The sequence below is a fragment of the Oncorhynchus keta genome, unplaced genomic scaffold (assembly GCF_023373465.1).
Source record: "Oncorhynchus keta strain PuntledgeMale-10-30-2019 unplaced genomic scaffold, Oket_V2 Un_scaffold_1547_pilon_pilon, whole genome shotgun sequence".
NCBI classification, from domain to species: Eukaryota; Metazoa; Chordata; class Actinopteri; order Salmoniformes; family Salmonidae; genus Oncorhynchus; species Oncorhynchus keta.
In genome coordinates this window covers 326,093-342,500 of record NW_026290801.1, presented here as the reverse complement: position 1 = coordinate 342,500, position 16,408 = coordinate 326,093, and the positions used below count along the sequence as shown (strand labels likewise).

The following is a 16,408-nucleotide window of genomic DNA, read 5'->3' as shown; positions in this document are numbered from 1 at the left end:
TGGAGAGTTAGTTTCCCCTTAGGGTGGAGAGTGGAGGGTGGAGTTAGTTTCCCCTTAGTGAGGGTGGAGAGTTAGTTTCCCCTTAGTGAGGGTGGAGAGTTTCCCCTTAGTTTCCCCTTAGTGAGGGTGGAGGGTGGAGTTAGTTTCCCCTTAGTGAGGGTGGAGAGTTAGTTTCCCTTAGTGAGGGTGGAGAGTTAGTTTCCCCTTAGTGAGGGTGGAGAGTTAGTTTCCCCTTAGTGAGGGTGGAGAGTTAGTTTCCCCTTAGTGAGGGTGGAGAGTTAGTTTCCCCTTAGTGAGGGTGGAGAGTTAGTTTCCCCTTAGTGAGGGTGGAGAGTTAGTTTCCCCTTAGTGAGGGTGGAGAGTTAGTTTCCCCTTAGTGAGGGTGGAGAGTTAGTTTCCCCTTAGTTTCCCCTTAGTGAGGGTGGAGACTTAGTTTCCCCTTAGTTTCCCCTTAGTGAGGGTGGAGAGTTAGTTTCCCCTTAGTGAGGGTGGAGAGTTAGTTTCCCCTTAGTGAGGGTGGAGAGTTAGTTTCCCCTTAGTGAGGGTGGAGAGTTAGTTTCCCCTTAGTGAGGGTGGAGAGTTAGTTTCCCCTTAGTGAGGGTGGAGAGTTAGTTTCCCCTTAGTGAGGGGAGAGTGGAGGGTGGAGTTAGTTTCCCCTTAGTGAGGGTGGAGAGTTAGTTTCCCCTTAGTGAGGGTGGAGAGTTAGTTTCCCCTTAGTGAGGGTGGAGAGTTAGTTTCCTTAGTGAGGGTGGAGAGTTAGTTTCCCCTTAGTGAGGGTGGAGAGTTAGTTTCCCCTTAGTGAGGGTGGAGAGTTAGTTTCCCCTTAGTGAGGGTGGAGAGTTAGTTTCCCCTTAGTGAGGGTGGAGAGTTAGTTTCCCCTTAGTGAGGGTGGAGAGTTAGTTTCCCCTTAGTGAGGGTGGAGAGTTAGTTTCCCCTTAGTGAGGGTGGAGAGTTAGTTTCCCCTTAGTGAGGGTGGAGAGTTAGTTTCCCCTTAGTGAGGGTGGAGAGTTAGTTTCCCCTTAGTGAGGGTGGAGAGTTAGTTTCCCCTTAGTGAGGGTGGAGAGTTAGTTTCCCCTTAGTGAGGGTGGAGAGTTAGTTTCCCCTTAGTGAGGGTGGAGAGTTAGTTTCCCCTTAGTGAGGGTGGAGAGTTAGTTTCCCCTTAGTGAGGGTGGAGAGTTAGTTTCCCCTTAGTGAGGGTGGAGAGTTAGTTTCCCCTTAGTTTCCCCTTAGTGAGGGTGGAGAGTTAGTTTCCCCTTAGTGAGGGTGGAGAGTTAGTTTCCCCTTAGTGAGGGTGGAGAGTTAGTTTCCCCTTAGTGAGGGTGGAGAGTTAGTTTCCCCTTAGTGAGGGTGGAGAGTTAGTTTCCCCTTAGTGAGGGTGGAGAGTTAGTTTCCCCTTAGTGAGGGTGGAGAGTTAGTTTCCCCTTAGTGAGGGTGGAGAGTTAGTTTCCCCTTAGTGAGGGTGGAGAGTTAGTTTCCCCTTAGTGAGGGTGGAGAGTTAGTTTCCCCTTAGTGAGGGTGGAGAGTTAGTTTCCCCTTAGTGAGGGTGGAGAGTTAGTTTCCCCTTAGTGAGGGTGGAGAGTTAGTTTCCCCTTAGTGAGGGTGGAGAGTTAGTTTCCCCTTAGTGAGGGTGGAGAGTTAGTTTCCCCTTAGTGAGGGTGGAGAGTTAGTTTCCCCTTAGTGAGGGTGGAGAGTTAGTTTCCCCTTAGTGAGGGTGGAGAGTTAGTTTCCCCTTAGTGAGGGTGGAGAGTTAGTTTCCCCTTAGTGAGGGTGGAGAGTTAGTTTCCCCTTAGTGAGGGTGGAGAGTTAGTTTCCCCTTAGTGAGGGTGGAGAGTTAGTTTCCCCTTAGTGAGGGTGGAGAGTTAGTTTCCCCTTAGTGAGGGTGGAGAGTTAGTTTCCCCTTAGTGAGGGTGGAGAGTTAGTTTCCCCTTAGTGAGGGTGGAGAGTTAGTTTCCCCTTAGCGAGGGTGGAGAGTTAGTTTCCCCTTAGTGAGGGTGGAGAGTTAGTTTCCCCCCCTTAGTGAGGGTGGAGAGTGGAGGGTGGAGTTAGTTTCCCCTTAGTGAGGTGGAGAGTTAGTTTCCCTTAGTGAGGGTGGAGAGTTAGTTTCCCCTTAGTGAGGGTGGAGAGTTAGTTTCCCCTTAGTGAGGGTGGAGAGTTAGTTTCCCCTTAGTGAGGGTGGAGAGTTAGTTTCCCCCTTAGTGAGGGTGGAGAGTTCCCTTAGTGAGGGTGGAGAGTTAGTTTCCCCTTAGTGAGGGTGGAGAGTTAGTTTCCCCTTAGTGAGGGTGGAGACTTAGTTTCCCCTTAGTGAGGGTGGAGAGTTAGTTTCCCCTTAGTGAGGGTGGAGACTTAGTTTCCCCTTAGTGAGGGTGGAGAGTTAGTTTCCCCTTAGTGAGGGTGGAGAGTTAGTTTCCCCTTAGTGAGGGTGGAGACTTAGTTTCCCCTTAGTGAGGGTGGAGAGTTAGTTTCCCCTTAGTGAGGGTGGAGAGTTAGTTTCCCCTTAGTGAGGGTGGAGAGTTAGTTTCCCCTTAGTGAGGGTGGAGAGTTAGTTTCCCCTTAGTGAGGGTGGAGAGTTAGTTTCCCCTTAGTGAGGGTGGAGAGTTAGTGTGAGGGTGGAGAGTTAGTTTCCCCTTAGCGAGGGTGGAGAGTTAGTTTCCCCTTAGCGAGGGTGGAGAGTTAGTTTCCCCTTAGTGAGGGTGGAGAGTTAGTTTCCCCTTAGTGAGGGTGGAGAGTTAGTTTCCCCTTAGTGAGGGTGGAGAGTTAGTTTCCCCTTAGTGAGGGTGGAGAGTTAGTTTCCCCTTAGCGAGGGTGGAGAGTTAGTTTCCCCTTAGTGAGGGTGGAGAGTTAGTTTCCCCTTAGTGAGGGTGGAGAGTTAGTTTCCCCTTAGTGAGGGTGGAGAGTTAGTTTCCCATTAGCGAGGGTGGAGAGTTAGTTTCCCCTTAGTGAGGGTAGAGAGTTAGTTTCCCCTTAGTGAGGGTGGAGAGTTAGTTTTAGAGATGAACTGTAAAGAAGTTAAAGTGGCTTTATTCGTATCCTAAAGGCCCAGCAGGCTGCTGAACAATCCAATGCTATTGATAGCTGCATTTTAAAGCATGAAGAGCCAAGCCTGCACAGCCTGCACGGTAAACGCACCACGTACAGAGAGAAAGCCAGACAGAGACGGAGGTTAACACCGTTACAAGCCTCCTGTCATAAGGGCTGTTTTAGGGACAACGAGAGTCACACAGCAGATCTATAAATATCTACAATGCAGAGAGAGAGAGAGGGAGAGACAATCAGAGAGACTATGGCATCAGTTCTAATGCAACCCATTGACCACGAACCTGTTATGCTTCCCGCGTCTCAAACGCCAGCCTATTCCTTCTGTAAGTGCCCTACTTTAGACCAGAGCCCACGTGTAAACAGGGTGTCAATATGTTAGGGAACAGTGGGCCAATTGGGATGCAGAGGTTTTGTCTTTCAAAAAAAGCAGATCAATATCAGTTGTGAAGCCTCACTGTATTGGCTAATGGAGAGCAGCGTTGACAGAGAAGATGAATAGAAAAGGCCACGAAACGTCACACTAGGACCCTTTTATGCAGCAGAGAGAGAACGTTCCCCCAGGGTTCCCTGTTCTAATTGAAACGGAACACTTCACTCTTTCTGAAACACAAACTATCTCTGTTATAACAGCCTGACTGAATTAAAAGCACACTATTTATATATGCCCAAGGCTCTGCTCATCAAACAAGATTCATCACTCTGTTGCGACTGTAGTTCTCATAATAAATGTCTTGTATAACAGCTGTCGGCAGCCATACTGTTGGGTCTGTGCTCTGTTGCGACTGTAGTTTTCATATTAAATGTCTTGTATAACAGCTGTCGGCAGCCATACTGTTGGGTCTGTGCTCTGTTGCGACTGTAGTTTTCATATTAAATGTCTTGTATAACAGCTGTCGGCAGCCATACTGTTGGGTCTGTGCTCTGTTGCGACTGTAGTTTTCATATTAAATGTCTTGTATAACAGCCGTCGGCAGCCATACTCTGCCTTGTTCCCTTTGGTCTGTGTTGTGTCTGTGTTGTGTTGGGTCTGTGTTGGATCTGTGTTGGGTCTGTGTTGGGTCTGTGTTGGGTCTGTGTTGGGTCTGTGTTGTGTTGGGTCTGTGTTGTGTTGGGTCTGTGTTGGGTCTGTGTTGGGTCTGTGTTGTGTTGGGTCTGTGTTGTGTTGGGTCTGTGTTGGGTCTGTGTTGTGTTGGGTCTGTGTTGTGTTGGGTCTGTGTTGGGTCTGTGCTGTGTTGGGTCTGTTCTGTGTTGGGTCTGTTCTGTGTTGGGTCTGTGTTGTGTTGGGTCTGTGTTGTGTCTGTGTTGGGTCTGTGCTGTGTTGGGTCTGTGTTGTTGGGTGTGTTGGGTCTGTGTTGGGTCTGTGCTGTGTTGGGTCTGTGTTGGGTCTGTGTTGTGTCTGTGTTGGGTCTGTGCTGTGTTGGGTCTGTGCTGTGTTGGGTCTGTGCTGTGTTGGGTCTGTGTTGGGTCTGTGTTGGGTCTGTGCTGTGTTGGGTCTGTGTTGGGTCTGTGTTGGGTCTGTGTTGGGTCTGTGCTGTGTTGGTCTGTGTTGGGTCTGTGTCTGTGTTGGGTCTGTGTTGGGTCTGTGTTGGGTCTGTGCTGTGTTGGGTCTGTGCTGTGTTGGGTCTGTGTTGGGTCTGTGCTGTGTTGGGTCTGTGTTGGGTCTGTGTTGGGTCTGTGCTGTGTTGGGTCTGTGTTGGGTCTGTGTTGGGTCTGTGCTGTGTTGGGTCTGTGTTGGGTCTGTGTTGGGTCTGTGCTGTGTTGGGTCTGTGTTGTGTTGGGTCTGTGTTGTGTTGGGTCGTCTCCTGGTCGTCGAGACAACAGTTTTGTCAGACACACGCACACATTCCTTCCAACCAGCAGGGACCAGGGTTTAGTCATCAGGCTCTAACAGCAGGGACCAGGGTTTAGTTATCAGACTCTAACAGCAGGGTTTAGTTATCAGGCTCTAACAGCAGGGTTTAGTTATCAGGCTCTAACAGTTGGCTCTAACAGCAGGGACCAGGGTTTCAGGGTTTAGTTATCAGGCTCTAACAGCAGGGACCAGGGTTTCTAACAGCAGTTATCAGGCTCTAACAGCAGGGTTTAGTTATCAGGCTCTAACAGCCAGGGACAGGCTCTAGGGGGACCAGGGTTTAGTTATCAGGCTAACAGCAGGGACCAGGGTTTAACAGGCTCTAACAGCAGGGACCAGGGTTTAGTTATCAGGCTCTAACAGCAGGGACCAGGGTTTAGTTATCAGGCTCTAACAGCAGGGACCAGGGTTTAGTTATCAGGCTCTAACAGCAGGGACCAGGGTTTAATCTGGGGACCAGGGTTTAGTTATCAGGCTCTAACAGCAGGGACCAGGGTTTAGTTATCAGGCTCTAACAGGGACCAGGGTTTAGTTATCAGGCTCTAACAGCAGGGACCAGGGTTTAGTTATCAGGCTCTAACAGCAGGGACCAGGGTTTAGTTATCAGGCTCTAACAGCAGGGACCAGGGTTTAGTTATCAGGCTCTAACAGCAGGGACCAGGGTTTAGTTATCAGGCTCTAACAGCCAGGGTTTAGTTATCAGGCTCTAACAGCAGGGACCAGGGTTTAGTTATCAGGCTCTAACAGCAGGGACCAGGGTTTAGTTATCAGGCTCTAACAGCAGGGACCAGGGTTTAGTTATCAGGCTCTAACAGCAGGGACCAGGGTTTAGTTATCAGGCTCTAACAGCAGGGTTTACCTCTAACAGCAGGGACCAGGGTTTAGTTATCAGGCTCTAACAGCAGGGACCAGGGTTTAGTTATCAGGCTCTAACAGCAGGGACCAGGGTTTAGTTATCAGGCTCTAACAGCAGGGACCAGGGTTTAGTTATCAGGCTCTAACAGCAGGGACCAGGGTTTAGTTATCAGGCTCTAACAGCAGGGACCAGGGTTTAGTTATCAGGCTCTAACAGCAGGGACCAGGGTTTAGTTATCAGGCTCTAACAGCAGGGACCAGGGGACCAGGGTTTAGTTATCAGGCTCTAACAGCAGGGACCAGGGTTTAGTTATCAGGCTCTAACAGCAGGGACCAGGGTTTAGTTATCAGGCTCTAACAGCAGGGACCAGGGTTTAGTTATCAGGCTCTAACAGCAGGGACCAGGGTTTAGTTATCAGGCTCTAACAGCAGGGACCAGGGTTTAGTTATCAGGCTCTAACAGCAGGGACCAGGGTTTAGTTATCAGGCTCTAACAGCAGGGACCAGGGTTTAGTTATCAGGCTCTAACAGCACCAGGGTTTAGTTATCAGGCTCTAACAGGGACCAGGGTTTAGTTATCAGGCTCTAACAGGGGTTTACAGGCTCTAACAGCAGGGACCAGGGTTAGTTATCAGGCTCTAACAGCAGGGACCAGGGTTTAGTTATCAGGCTCTAACAGCAGGGTTTTAGTTATCAGGCTCTAACAGCAGGGACCAGGGTTTAGTTATCAGGCTCTAACAGCAGGGTTTAGTTATCAGGCTCTAACAGCAGGGACCAGGGTTTAGTTATCAGGCTCTAACAGCAGGGACCAGGGTTTAGTTATCAGGCTCTAACAGGGACAGGGTTTACCTCTAACAGCAGGGACCAGGGTTTAGTTATCAGGCTCTAACAGCAGGGACCAGGGTTTAGTTATCAGGCTCTAACAGCAGGGACCAGGGTTTAGTTATCAGGCTCTAACAGCAGGGACCAGGGTTTAGTTATCAGGCTCTAACAGCAGGGACCAGGGTTTAGTTATCAGGCTCTAACAGCAGGGACCAGGGTTTAGTTATCAGGCTCTAACAGCAGGGACCAGGGTTTAGTTATCAGGCTCTAACAGCAGGGTTTAGTTATCAGGCTCTAACAGCAGGGTTTAGTTATCAGGCTCTAACAGCAGGGACCAGGGTTTAGTTATCAGGCTCTAACAGCAGGGACCAGGGTTTAGTTATCAGGCTCTAACAGCAGGGACCAGGGTTTAGTTATCAGGCTCTAACAGCAGGGACCAGGGTTTAGTTATCAGGCTCTAACAGCAGGGACCAGGGTTTAGTTATCAGGCTCTAACAGCAGGGACCAGGGTTTAGTTATCAGGCTCTAACAGCAGGGACCAGGGGTTTAGTTATCAGGCTCTAACAGCAGGGACCAGGGTTTAGTTATCAGGCTCTAACAGCAGGGACCAGGGTTTAGTTATCAGGCTCTAACAGCAGGGACCAGGGTTTAGTTATCAGGCTCTAACAGCAGGGACCAGGGTTTAGTTATCAGGCTCTAACAGCAGGGACCAGGGTTTAGTTATCAGGCTCTAACAGGGACCAGGGACAGGCTCTAACAGGGGTTTAGTTATCAGGCTCTAACAGCAGGGACCAGGGTTTAGTTATCAGGCTCTAACAGCAGGGACCAGGGGTTTAGTTATCAGGCTCTAACAGCAGGGACCAGGGTTTAGTTATCAGGCTCTAACAGCAGGGACCAGGGTTTAGTTATCAGGCTCTAACAGCAGGGACCAGGGTTTAGTTATCAGGCTCTAACAGCAGGGACCAGGGTTTAGTTATCAGGCTCTAACAGCAGGGACCAGGGTTTAGTTATCAGGCTCTAACAGCAGGGACCAGGGTTTAGTTATCAGGCTCTAACAGCAGGGACCAGGGTTTAGTTATCAGGCTCTAACAGCAGGGACCAGGGTTTAGTTATCAGGCTCTAACAGCAGGGACCAGGGTTTAGTTATCAGGCTCTAACAGCAGGGACCAGGGTTTAGTTATCAGGCTCTAACAGCAGGGACCAGGGTTTAGTTATCAGGCTCTAACAGCAGGGTTTAGTTATCAGACTCTAACAGCAGGGACCAGGGTTTAGTTATCAGGCTATTTAGTTATCAGGCTCTAACAGCAGGGACCAGGGTTTAGTTATCAGGCTCTAACAGCAGGGACCAGGGTTTATTATCAGGCTCTAACAGCAGGGACCAGGGTTTAGTTATCAGGCTCTAACAGCCAGGGTTTAGTTATCAGGCTCTAACAGCAGGGACCAACAGCAGGGACCAGGGTTTAGTTATCAGGCTCTAACAGCAGGGACCAGGGTTTAGTTATCAGGCTCTAACAGACCAGGGTTTAGTTATCAGGCTCTAACAGCCAGGGTTTAGTTATCAGGCTCTAACAGCAGGGACCAGGGTTTAGTTATCAGGCTCTAACAGCAGGGACCAGGGGTTTAGTTATCAGGCTCTAACAGCAGGGACCAGGGTTTAGTTATCAGGCTCTAACAGCAGGGACCAGGGTTTAGTTATCAGGCTCTAACAGCAGGGTTTAGTTATCAGGCTCTAACAGCAGGGACCAGGGTTTAGTTATCAGGCTCTAACAGCAGGGACCAGGGTTTAGTTATCAGGCTCTAACAGCAGGGACCAGGGTTTAGTTATCAGGCTCTAACAGCAGGGACCAGGGTTTAGTTATCAGGCTCTAACAGCAGGGACCAGGGTTTAGTTATCAGGCTCTAACAGCAGGGACCAGGGTTTAGTTATCAGGCTCTAACAGCAGGGTTTAGTTATCAGGCTCTAACAGCAGGGACCAGGGTTTAGTTATCAGGCTCTAACAGCAGGGACCAGGGTTTAGTTATCAGGCTCTAACAGCAGGGACCAGGGTTTAGTTATCAGGCTCTAACAGCAGGGACCAGGGTTTAGTTATCAGGCTCTAACAGCAGGGTTTAGTTATCAGGCTCTAACAGCAGGGACCAGGGTTTAGTTATCAGGCTCTAACAGCAGGGACCAGGGTTTAGTTATCAGGCTCTAACAGCAGGGACCAGGGTTTAGTTATCAGGCTCTAACAGCAGGGACCAGGGTTTAGTTATCAGGCTCTAACAGCAGGGACCAGGGTTTAGTTATCAGGCTCTAACAGCAGGGACCAGGGTTTAGTTATCAGGCTCTAACAGCAGGGACCAGGGTTTAGTTATCAGGCTCTAACAGCAGGGACCAGGGTTTAGTTATCAGGCTCTAACAGCAGGGACCAGGGTTTAGTTATCAGGCTCTAACAGCAGGACCAGGGTTTAGTTATCAGGCTCTAACAGCAGGGACCAGGGTTTAGTTATCAGGCTCTAACAGCAGGGCCAGGGTTTAGTTATCAGGCTCTAACAGCAGGGACCAGGGTTTAGTTATCAGGCTCTAACAGCAGGGACCAGGGTTTAGTTAGGGCTCTAACAGCAGGGTTTAGTTATCAGGCTCTAACAGCAGGGACCAGGGTTTAGTTATCAGGCTCTAACAGCAGGGACCAGGGTTTAGTTATCAGGCTCTAACAGCAGGGACCAGGGTTTAGTTATCAGGCTCTAACAGCAGGGACCAGGGTTTAGTTATCAGGCTCTAACAGCAGGGACCAGGGTTTAGTTATCAGGCTCTAACAGCAGGGAGGGTTTAGTTATCAGGCTCTAACAGCAGGGACCAGGGTTTAGTTATCAGGCTCTAACAGCAGGGGGTTTAGTTATCAGGCTCTAACAGCAGGGACCAGGGTTTAGTTATCAGGCTCTAACAGCAGGGACCAGGGTTTAGTTATCAGGCTCTAACAGCAGGGACCAGGGTTTAGTTATCAGGCTCTAACAGGGACAGGGTTTAGTTATCAGGCTCTCTACAGCAGGGACCAGGGTTTAGTTATCAGGCTCTAACAGCAGGGACCAGGGTTTAGTTATCAGGCTCTAACAGCAGGGACCAGGGTTTAGTTATCAGGCTCTAACAGCAGGGACCAGGGTTTAGTTATCAGGCTCTAACAGCAGGGACCAGGGTTTAGTTATCAGGCTCTAACAGCAGGGACCAGGGTTTAGTTATCAGGCTCTAACAGCAGGGACCAGGGTTTAGTTATCAGGCTCTAACAGCAGGGACCAGGGTTTAGGCAGGCTCTAACAGCAGGGACCAGGGTTTAGTTATCAGGCTCTAACAGCAGGGACCAGGGTTTAGTTATCAGGCTCTAACAGCAGGGACCAGGTTTAGTTATCAGGCTCTAACAGCAGGGACCAGGGTTTAGTTATCAGGCTCTAACAGCAGGGACCAGGGTTTAGTTATCAGGCTCTAACAGCAGGGACCAGGGTTTAGGCTTATCAGGGGTTTAGTTACAGCAGGGACCAGGGTTTAGTTATCAGGCTCTAACAGCAGGGACCAGGGTTTAGTTATCAGGCTCTAACAGCAGGGTTTAGTTATCAGGCTCTAACAGCAGGGACCAGGGTTTAGTTATCAGGCTCTAACAGCAGGGACCAGGGTTTAGTTATCAGGCTCTAACAGCAGGGACCAGGGTTTAGTTATCAGGCTCTAACAGCAGGGTTTAGTTATCAGGCTCTAACAGCAGGGTTTAGTTATCAGGCTCTAACAGCAGGGACCAGGGTTTAGTTATCAGGCTCTAACAGCAGGGACCAGGGTTTAGTTATCAGGCTCTAACAGCAGGGACCAGGGTTTAGTTATCAGGCTCTAACAGCAGGGACCAGGGTTTAGTTATCAGGCTCTAACAGCAGGGACCAGGGTTTAGTTATCAGGCTCTAACAGCAGGGACCAGGGTTTAGTTATCAGGCTCTAACAGCAGGGTTTAGTTATCAGGCTCTAACAGCAGGGACCAGGGTTTAGTTATCAGGCTCTAACAGCAGGGACCAGGGTTTAGTTATCAGGCTCTAACAGCAGGGACCAGGGTTTAGTTATCAGGCTCTAACAGCAGGGTTTAGTTATCAGGCTCTAACAGCAGGGACCAGGGTTTAGTTATCAGGCTCTAACAGCAGGGACCAGGGTTTAGTTATCAGGCTCTAACAGCAGGGACCAGGGTTTAGTTATCAGGCTCTAACAGCAGGGACCAGGGTTTAGTTATCAGGCTCTAACAGCAGGGACCAGGGTTTAGTTATCAGGCTCTAACAGCAGGGACCAGGGTTTAGTTATCAGGCTCTAACAGCAGGGACCAGGGTTTAGTTATCAGGCTCTCTAACAGCAGGGACCAGGGTTTAGTTATCAGGCTCTAACAGCAGGGACCAGGGTTTAGTTATCAGGCTCTAACAGCAGGGACCAGGGTTTAGTTATCAGGCTCTAACAGCAGGGACCAGGGTTTAGTTATCAGGCTCTAACAGCAGGGACCAGGGTTTAACAGCAGGGACCAGGGTTTAGTTATCAGGCTCTAACAGCAGGGGGTTTAGTTATCAGGCACCAGGGTTTAGTTATCAGGCTCTAACAGCAGGGTTTAGTTATCAGGCTCTAACAGCAGGGACCAGGGTTTAGTTATCAGGCTCTAACAGCAGGGACCAGGGTTTAGTTATCAGGCTCAACAGCAGGGACCAGGGTTTAGTTATCAGGCTCTAACAGCAGGGACCAGGGTTTAGTATCAGGCTCTACCAGGGTTTAGTTATCAGGCTCTAACAGCAGGGACCAGGGTTTAGTTATCAGGCTCTAACAGCAGGGACCAGGGTTTAGTTATCAGGCTCTAACAGCAGGGACCAGGGTTTAGTTATCAGGCTCTAACAGCAGGGACCAGGGTTTAGTTATCAGGCTCTAACAGCAGGGACCAGGGTTTAGTTATCAGGCTCTAACAGCAGGGACCAGGGTTTAGTTATCAGGCTCTAACAGCAGGGACCAGGGTTTAGTTATCAGGCTCTAACAGCAGGGACCAGGGTTTAGTTATCAGGCTCTAACAGCAGGGACCAGGGTTTAGTTATCAGGCTCTAACAGCAGGGACCAGGGTTTAGTTATCAGGCTCTAACAGCAGGGACCAGGGTTTAGTTATCAGGCTCTAACAGCAGGGACCAGGGTTTAGTTATCAGGCTCTAACAGCAGGGTTTAGTTATCAGGCTCTAACAGCAGGGACCAGGGTTTAGTTATCAGGCTCTAACAGCAGGGACCAGGGTTTAGTTATCAGGCTCTAACAGCAGGGACCAGGGTTTAGTTATCAGGCTCTAACAGCAGGGACCAGGGTTTAGTTATCAGGCTCTAACAGCAGGGACCAGGGTTTAGTTATCAGGCTCTAACAGCAGGGACCAGGGTTTAGTTATCAGGCTCTAACAGCAGGGACCAGGGTTTAGTTATCAGGCTCTAACAGCAGGGACCAGGGTTTAGTTATCAGGCTCTAACAGCAGGGACCAGGGTTTAGTTATCAGGCTCTAACAGCCAGGGTTTAGTTATCAGGCTCTAACAGGGGACCAGGGTTTAGTTATCAGGCTCTAACAGCAGGGACCAGGGTTTAGTTATCAGGCTTATCAGGCTCTAACAGCAGGGTTTAGTTATCAGCAGGGACCAGGGTTTAGTTATCAGGCTCTAACAGCAGGGACCAGGGTTTAGTTATCAGGCTCTAACAGCAGGGACCAGGGTTTAGTTATCAGGCTCTAACAGCAGGGACCAGGGTTTAGTTATCAGGCTCTAACAGCAGGGACCAGGGTTTAGTTATCAGGCTCTAACAGCAGGGACCAGGGTTTAGTTATCAGGCTCTAACAGCAGGGTTTAGTTATCAGGCTCTAACAGCAGGGACCAGGGTTTAGTTATCAGGCTCTAACAGCAGGGACCAGGGTTTAGTTATCAGGCTCTAACAGCAGGGACCAGGGTTTAGTTATCAGGCTCTAACAGCAGGGACCAGGGTTTAGTTATCAGGCTCTAACAGCAGGGACCAGGGTTTAGTTATCAGGCTCTAACAGCAGGGACCAGGGTTTAGTTATCAGGCTCTAACAGCAGGGTTTAGTTATCAGGCTCTAACAGCAGGGACCAGGGTTTAGTTATCAGGCTCTAACAGCAGGGACCAGGGTTTAGTTATCAGGCTCTAACAGCAGGGACCAGGGTTTAGTTATCAGGCTCTAACAGCAGGGTTTAGTTATCAGGCTCTAACAGCAGGGACCAGGGTTTAGTTATCAGGCTCTAACAGCAGGGACCAGGGTTTAGTTATCAGGCTCTAACAGCAGGGACCAGGGTTTAGTTATCAGGCTCTAACAGCAGGGACCAGGGTTTAGTTATCAGGCTCTAACAGCAGGGTTTAGTTATCAGGCTCTAACAGCAGGGTTTAGTTATCAGGCTCTAACAGCAGGGACCAGGGTTTAGTTATCAGGCTCTAACAGCAGGGACCAGGGTTTAGTTATCAGGCTCTAACAGCAGGGACCAGGGTTTAGTTATCAGGCTCTAACAGCAGGGTTTAGTTATCAGGCTCTAACAGCAGGGACCAGGGTTTAGTTATCAGGCTCTAACAGCAGGGACCAGGGTTTAGTTATCAGGCTCTAACACAGGGACCAGGGTTTAGTTACAGGCTCTAACAGCAGGGACCAGGGTTTAGTTATCAGGCTCAACAGCAGGGACCACACACACACACACACACACACACACACACACACACAGACAGAGAGAGAGAGAGAGGACATGTCATGTGTTTTCTCACCTATGAAGAGGTTCCACTCAGGATCTAGGTCAGCCTGGTTCGCCAGACAGCCTCTCATCACATTATGGCAGTAGTTATGACAGGGCTTCAGCCCAGGCAGGCCCCTGCAGTACGGACAGTACAGCATCTTAGTCAGGGCCCTGATGCAGGCGGGGGCCACATTCACCTTGGGGGGGAGAGAAACATGTTGGAGATAAATGACTTATGTTGCCTTGTCATGTCTACCAGGCGAGAGGATCACCTCTCACACAGTATCTGGGTTAAGGATAGTACCAGGCTAGAGGGTCACCTCTCACACAGTATCTGGGTTAAGGATAGTACCAGGCTAGAGGATCACCTCTCACACAGTATCTGGGTTAAGGATAGTACCAGGCTAGAGGATCACCTCTCACACAGTATCTGGGTTAAGGATAGTACCAGGCTAGAGGATCACCTCTCACACAGTATCTGGGTTAAGGATAGTACCAGGCTAGAGGATCACCTCTCACACAGTATCTGGGTTAAGGATAGTACCAGGCTAGAGGATCACCTCTCACACAGCATCTGGGTTAAGGATTAGTACCAGGCTAGAGGATCACCTCTCACACAGTATCTGGGTTAAGGATAGTACCAGGCTAGAGGATCACCTCTCACACAGTATCTGGGTTAAGGATAGTACCAGGCTAGAGGATCACCTCTCACACAGTATCTGGGTAAAGGATTAGTACCAGGCTAGAGGATCACCTCTCACACAGTATCTGGGTTAAGGATAGTACCAGGCTAGAGGATCACCTCTCACACAGTATCTGGGTTAAGGATAGTACCAGGCTAGAGGATCACCTCTCACACAGTATCTGGGTTAAGGATAGTACCAGGCTAGAGGATCACCTCTCACACAGTATCTGGGTTAAGGATAGTACCAGGCTAGAGGATCACCTCTCACACAGTATCTGGGTTAAGGATAGTACCAGGCTAGAGGATCACCTCTCACACAGTATCTGGGTTAAGGATAGTACCAGGCTAGAGGATCACCTCTCACACAGTATCTGGGTTAAGGATGTACCAGGCTAGAGGATCACCTCTCACACAGTATCTGGGTTAAGGATAGTACCAGGCTAGAGGATCACCTCTCACACAGTATCTGGGTTAAGGATAGTACCAGGCTAGAGGATCACCTCTCACACAGTATCTGGGTTAAGGATAGTACCAGGCTAGAGGATCACCTCTCACACAGTATCTGGGTTAAGGATAGTACCAGGCTAGAGGATCACCTCTCACACAGTATCTGGGTTAAGGATAGTACCAGGCTAGAGGATCACCTCTCACACAGTATCTGGGTTAAGGATAGTACCAGGCTAGAGGATCACCTCTCACACAGTATCTGGGTTAAGGATAGTACCAGGCTAGAGGATCACCTCTCACACAGTATCTGGGTTAAGGATAGTACCAGGCTAGAGGATCACCTCTCACACAGTATCTGGGTTAAGGATAGTACCAGGCTAGAGGATCACCTCTCACACAGTATCTGGGTTAAGGATAGTACCAGGCTAGAGGATCACCTCTCACACAGTATCTGGGTTAGGCCAGGCTAGGGATCACCTCTCACACAGTATCTGGGTTAAGGATAGTACCAGGCTAGAGGATCACCTCTCACACAGTATCTGGGTTAAGGATAGTACCAGGCTAGAGGATCACCTCTCACACAGTATCTGGGTTAAGGATAGTACCAGGCTAGAGGATCACCTCTCACACAGTATCTGGGTTAAGGATAGTACCAGGCTAGAGGATCACCTCTCACACAGTATCTGGGTTAAGGATAGTACCAGGCTAGAGGATCACCTCTCACACAGTATCTGGGTTAAGGATAGTACCAGGCTAGAGGATCACCTCTCACACAGTATCTGGGTTAAGGATAGTACCAGGCTACACAGGCTAGAGGATCACCTCTCACACAGTATCTGAGAGGATCACCTCTCACACAGTATCTGGGTTAAGGATTAGTACCAGGCTAGAGAATCACCTCTCACACAGTATCTGGGTTAAGGATAGTACCAGGCTAGAGGATCACCTCTCACACAGTATCTGGGTTAAGGATAGTACCAGGCTAGAGGATCACCTCTCACACAGTATCTGGGTAAAGGATTAGTACCAGGCTAGAGGATCACCTCTCACACAGTATCTGGGTTAAGGATAGTACCAGGCTAGAGGGTCACCTCTCACACAGTATCTGGGTTAAGGATAGTACCAGGCTAGAGGATCACCTCTCACACAGTATCTGGGTTAAGGATAGTACCAGGCTAGAGGATCACCTCTCACACAGTATCTGGGTTAAGGATAGTACCAGGCTAGAGGATCACCTCTCACACAGTATCTGGGTTAAGGATAGTACCAGGCTAGAGGATCACCTCTCACACAGTATCTGGGTTAAGGATAGTACCAGGCTAGAGGGTCACCTCTCACACAGTATCTGGGTTAAGGATAGTACCAGGCTAGAGGATCACCTCTCACACAGTATCTGGGTTAAGGATAGTACCAGGCTAGAGGATCACCTCTCACACAGTATCTGGGTTAAGGATAGTACCAGGCTAGAGGATCACCTCTCACACAGTATCTGGGTTAAGGATAGTACCAGGCTAGAGGATCACCTCTCACACAGTATCTGGGTTAAGGATAGTACCAGGCTAGAGGATCACCTCTCACACAGTATCTGGGTTAAGGATAGTACCAGGCTAGAGGATCACCTCTCACACAGTATCTGGGTTAAGGATAGTACCAGGCTAGAGGATCACCTCTCACACAGTATCTGGGTTAAGGATAGTACCAGGCTTGAGGATCACCTCTCACACAGTATCTGGGTTAAGGATAGTACTGAGGTCAGAGGGGAGAGGTAGTCATGGTGATGGGACGACCAGGGCCTGGGAGATGGGCTGAAGGCTGAGGTCAGAGGGGAGAGGTATTCATGTTGACGGGGAAGTTCAGGGCCTGGGAGATGGGCTGAGGTCAGAGGGGAGAGGTATTCATGTTGACGGGGAAGTTCAGGGCCTGGGAGATGGGCTGAAGGCTGAGGTCAGAGGGGAGAGGTAGTCATGTTGAT

At 49.5% G+C, this 16,408-nt stretch overlaps 1 protein-coding gene across 1 annotated transcript in view; it reads right to left on the bottom strand.

The window, feature by feature from the left end:
- Nucleotides 1–16,408, bottom strand: part of gpc6a (glypican 6a) — a gene marked incomplete at its 5' end in the record, with an annotated part of 506,463 nt that overhangs the window by 206,336 nt on the left and 283,719 nt on the right. The window contains one exon of the mRNA XM_052514225.1: nt 13,336–13,501. Within this exon, the coding sequence (XP_052370185.1) occupies nt 13,336–13,501 (166 nt within the window). The remainder of the gene's footprint in view (nt 1–13,335; nt 13,502–16,408) is intronic.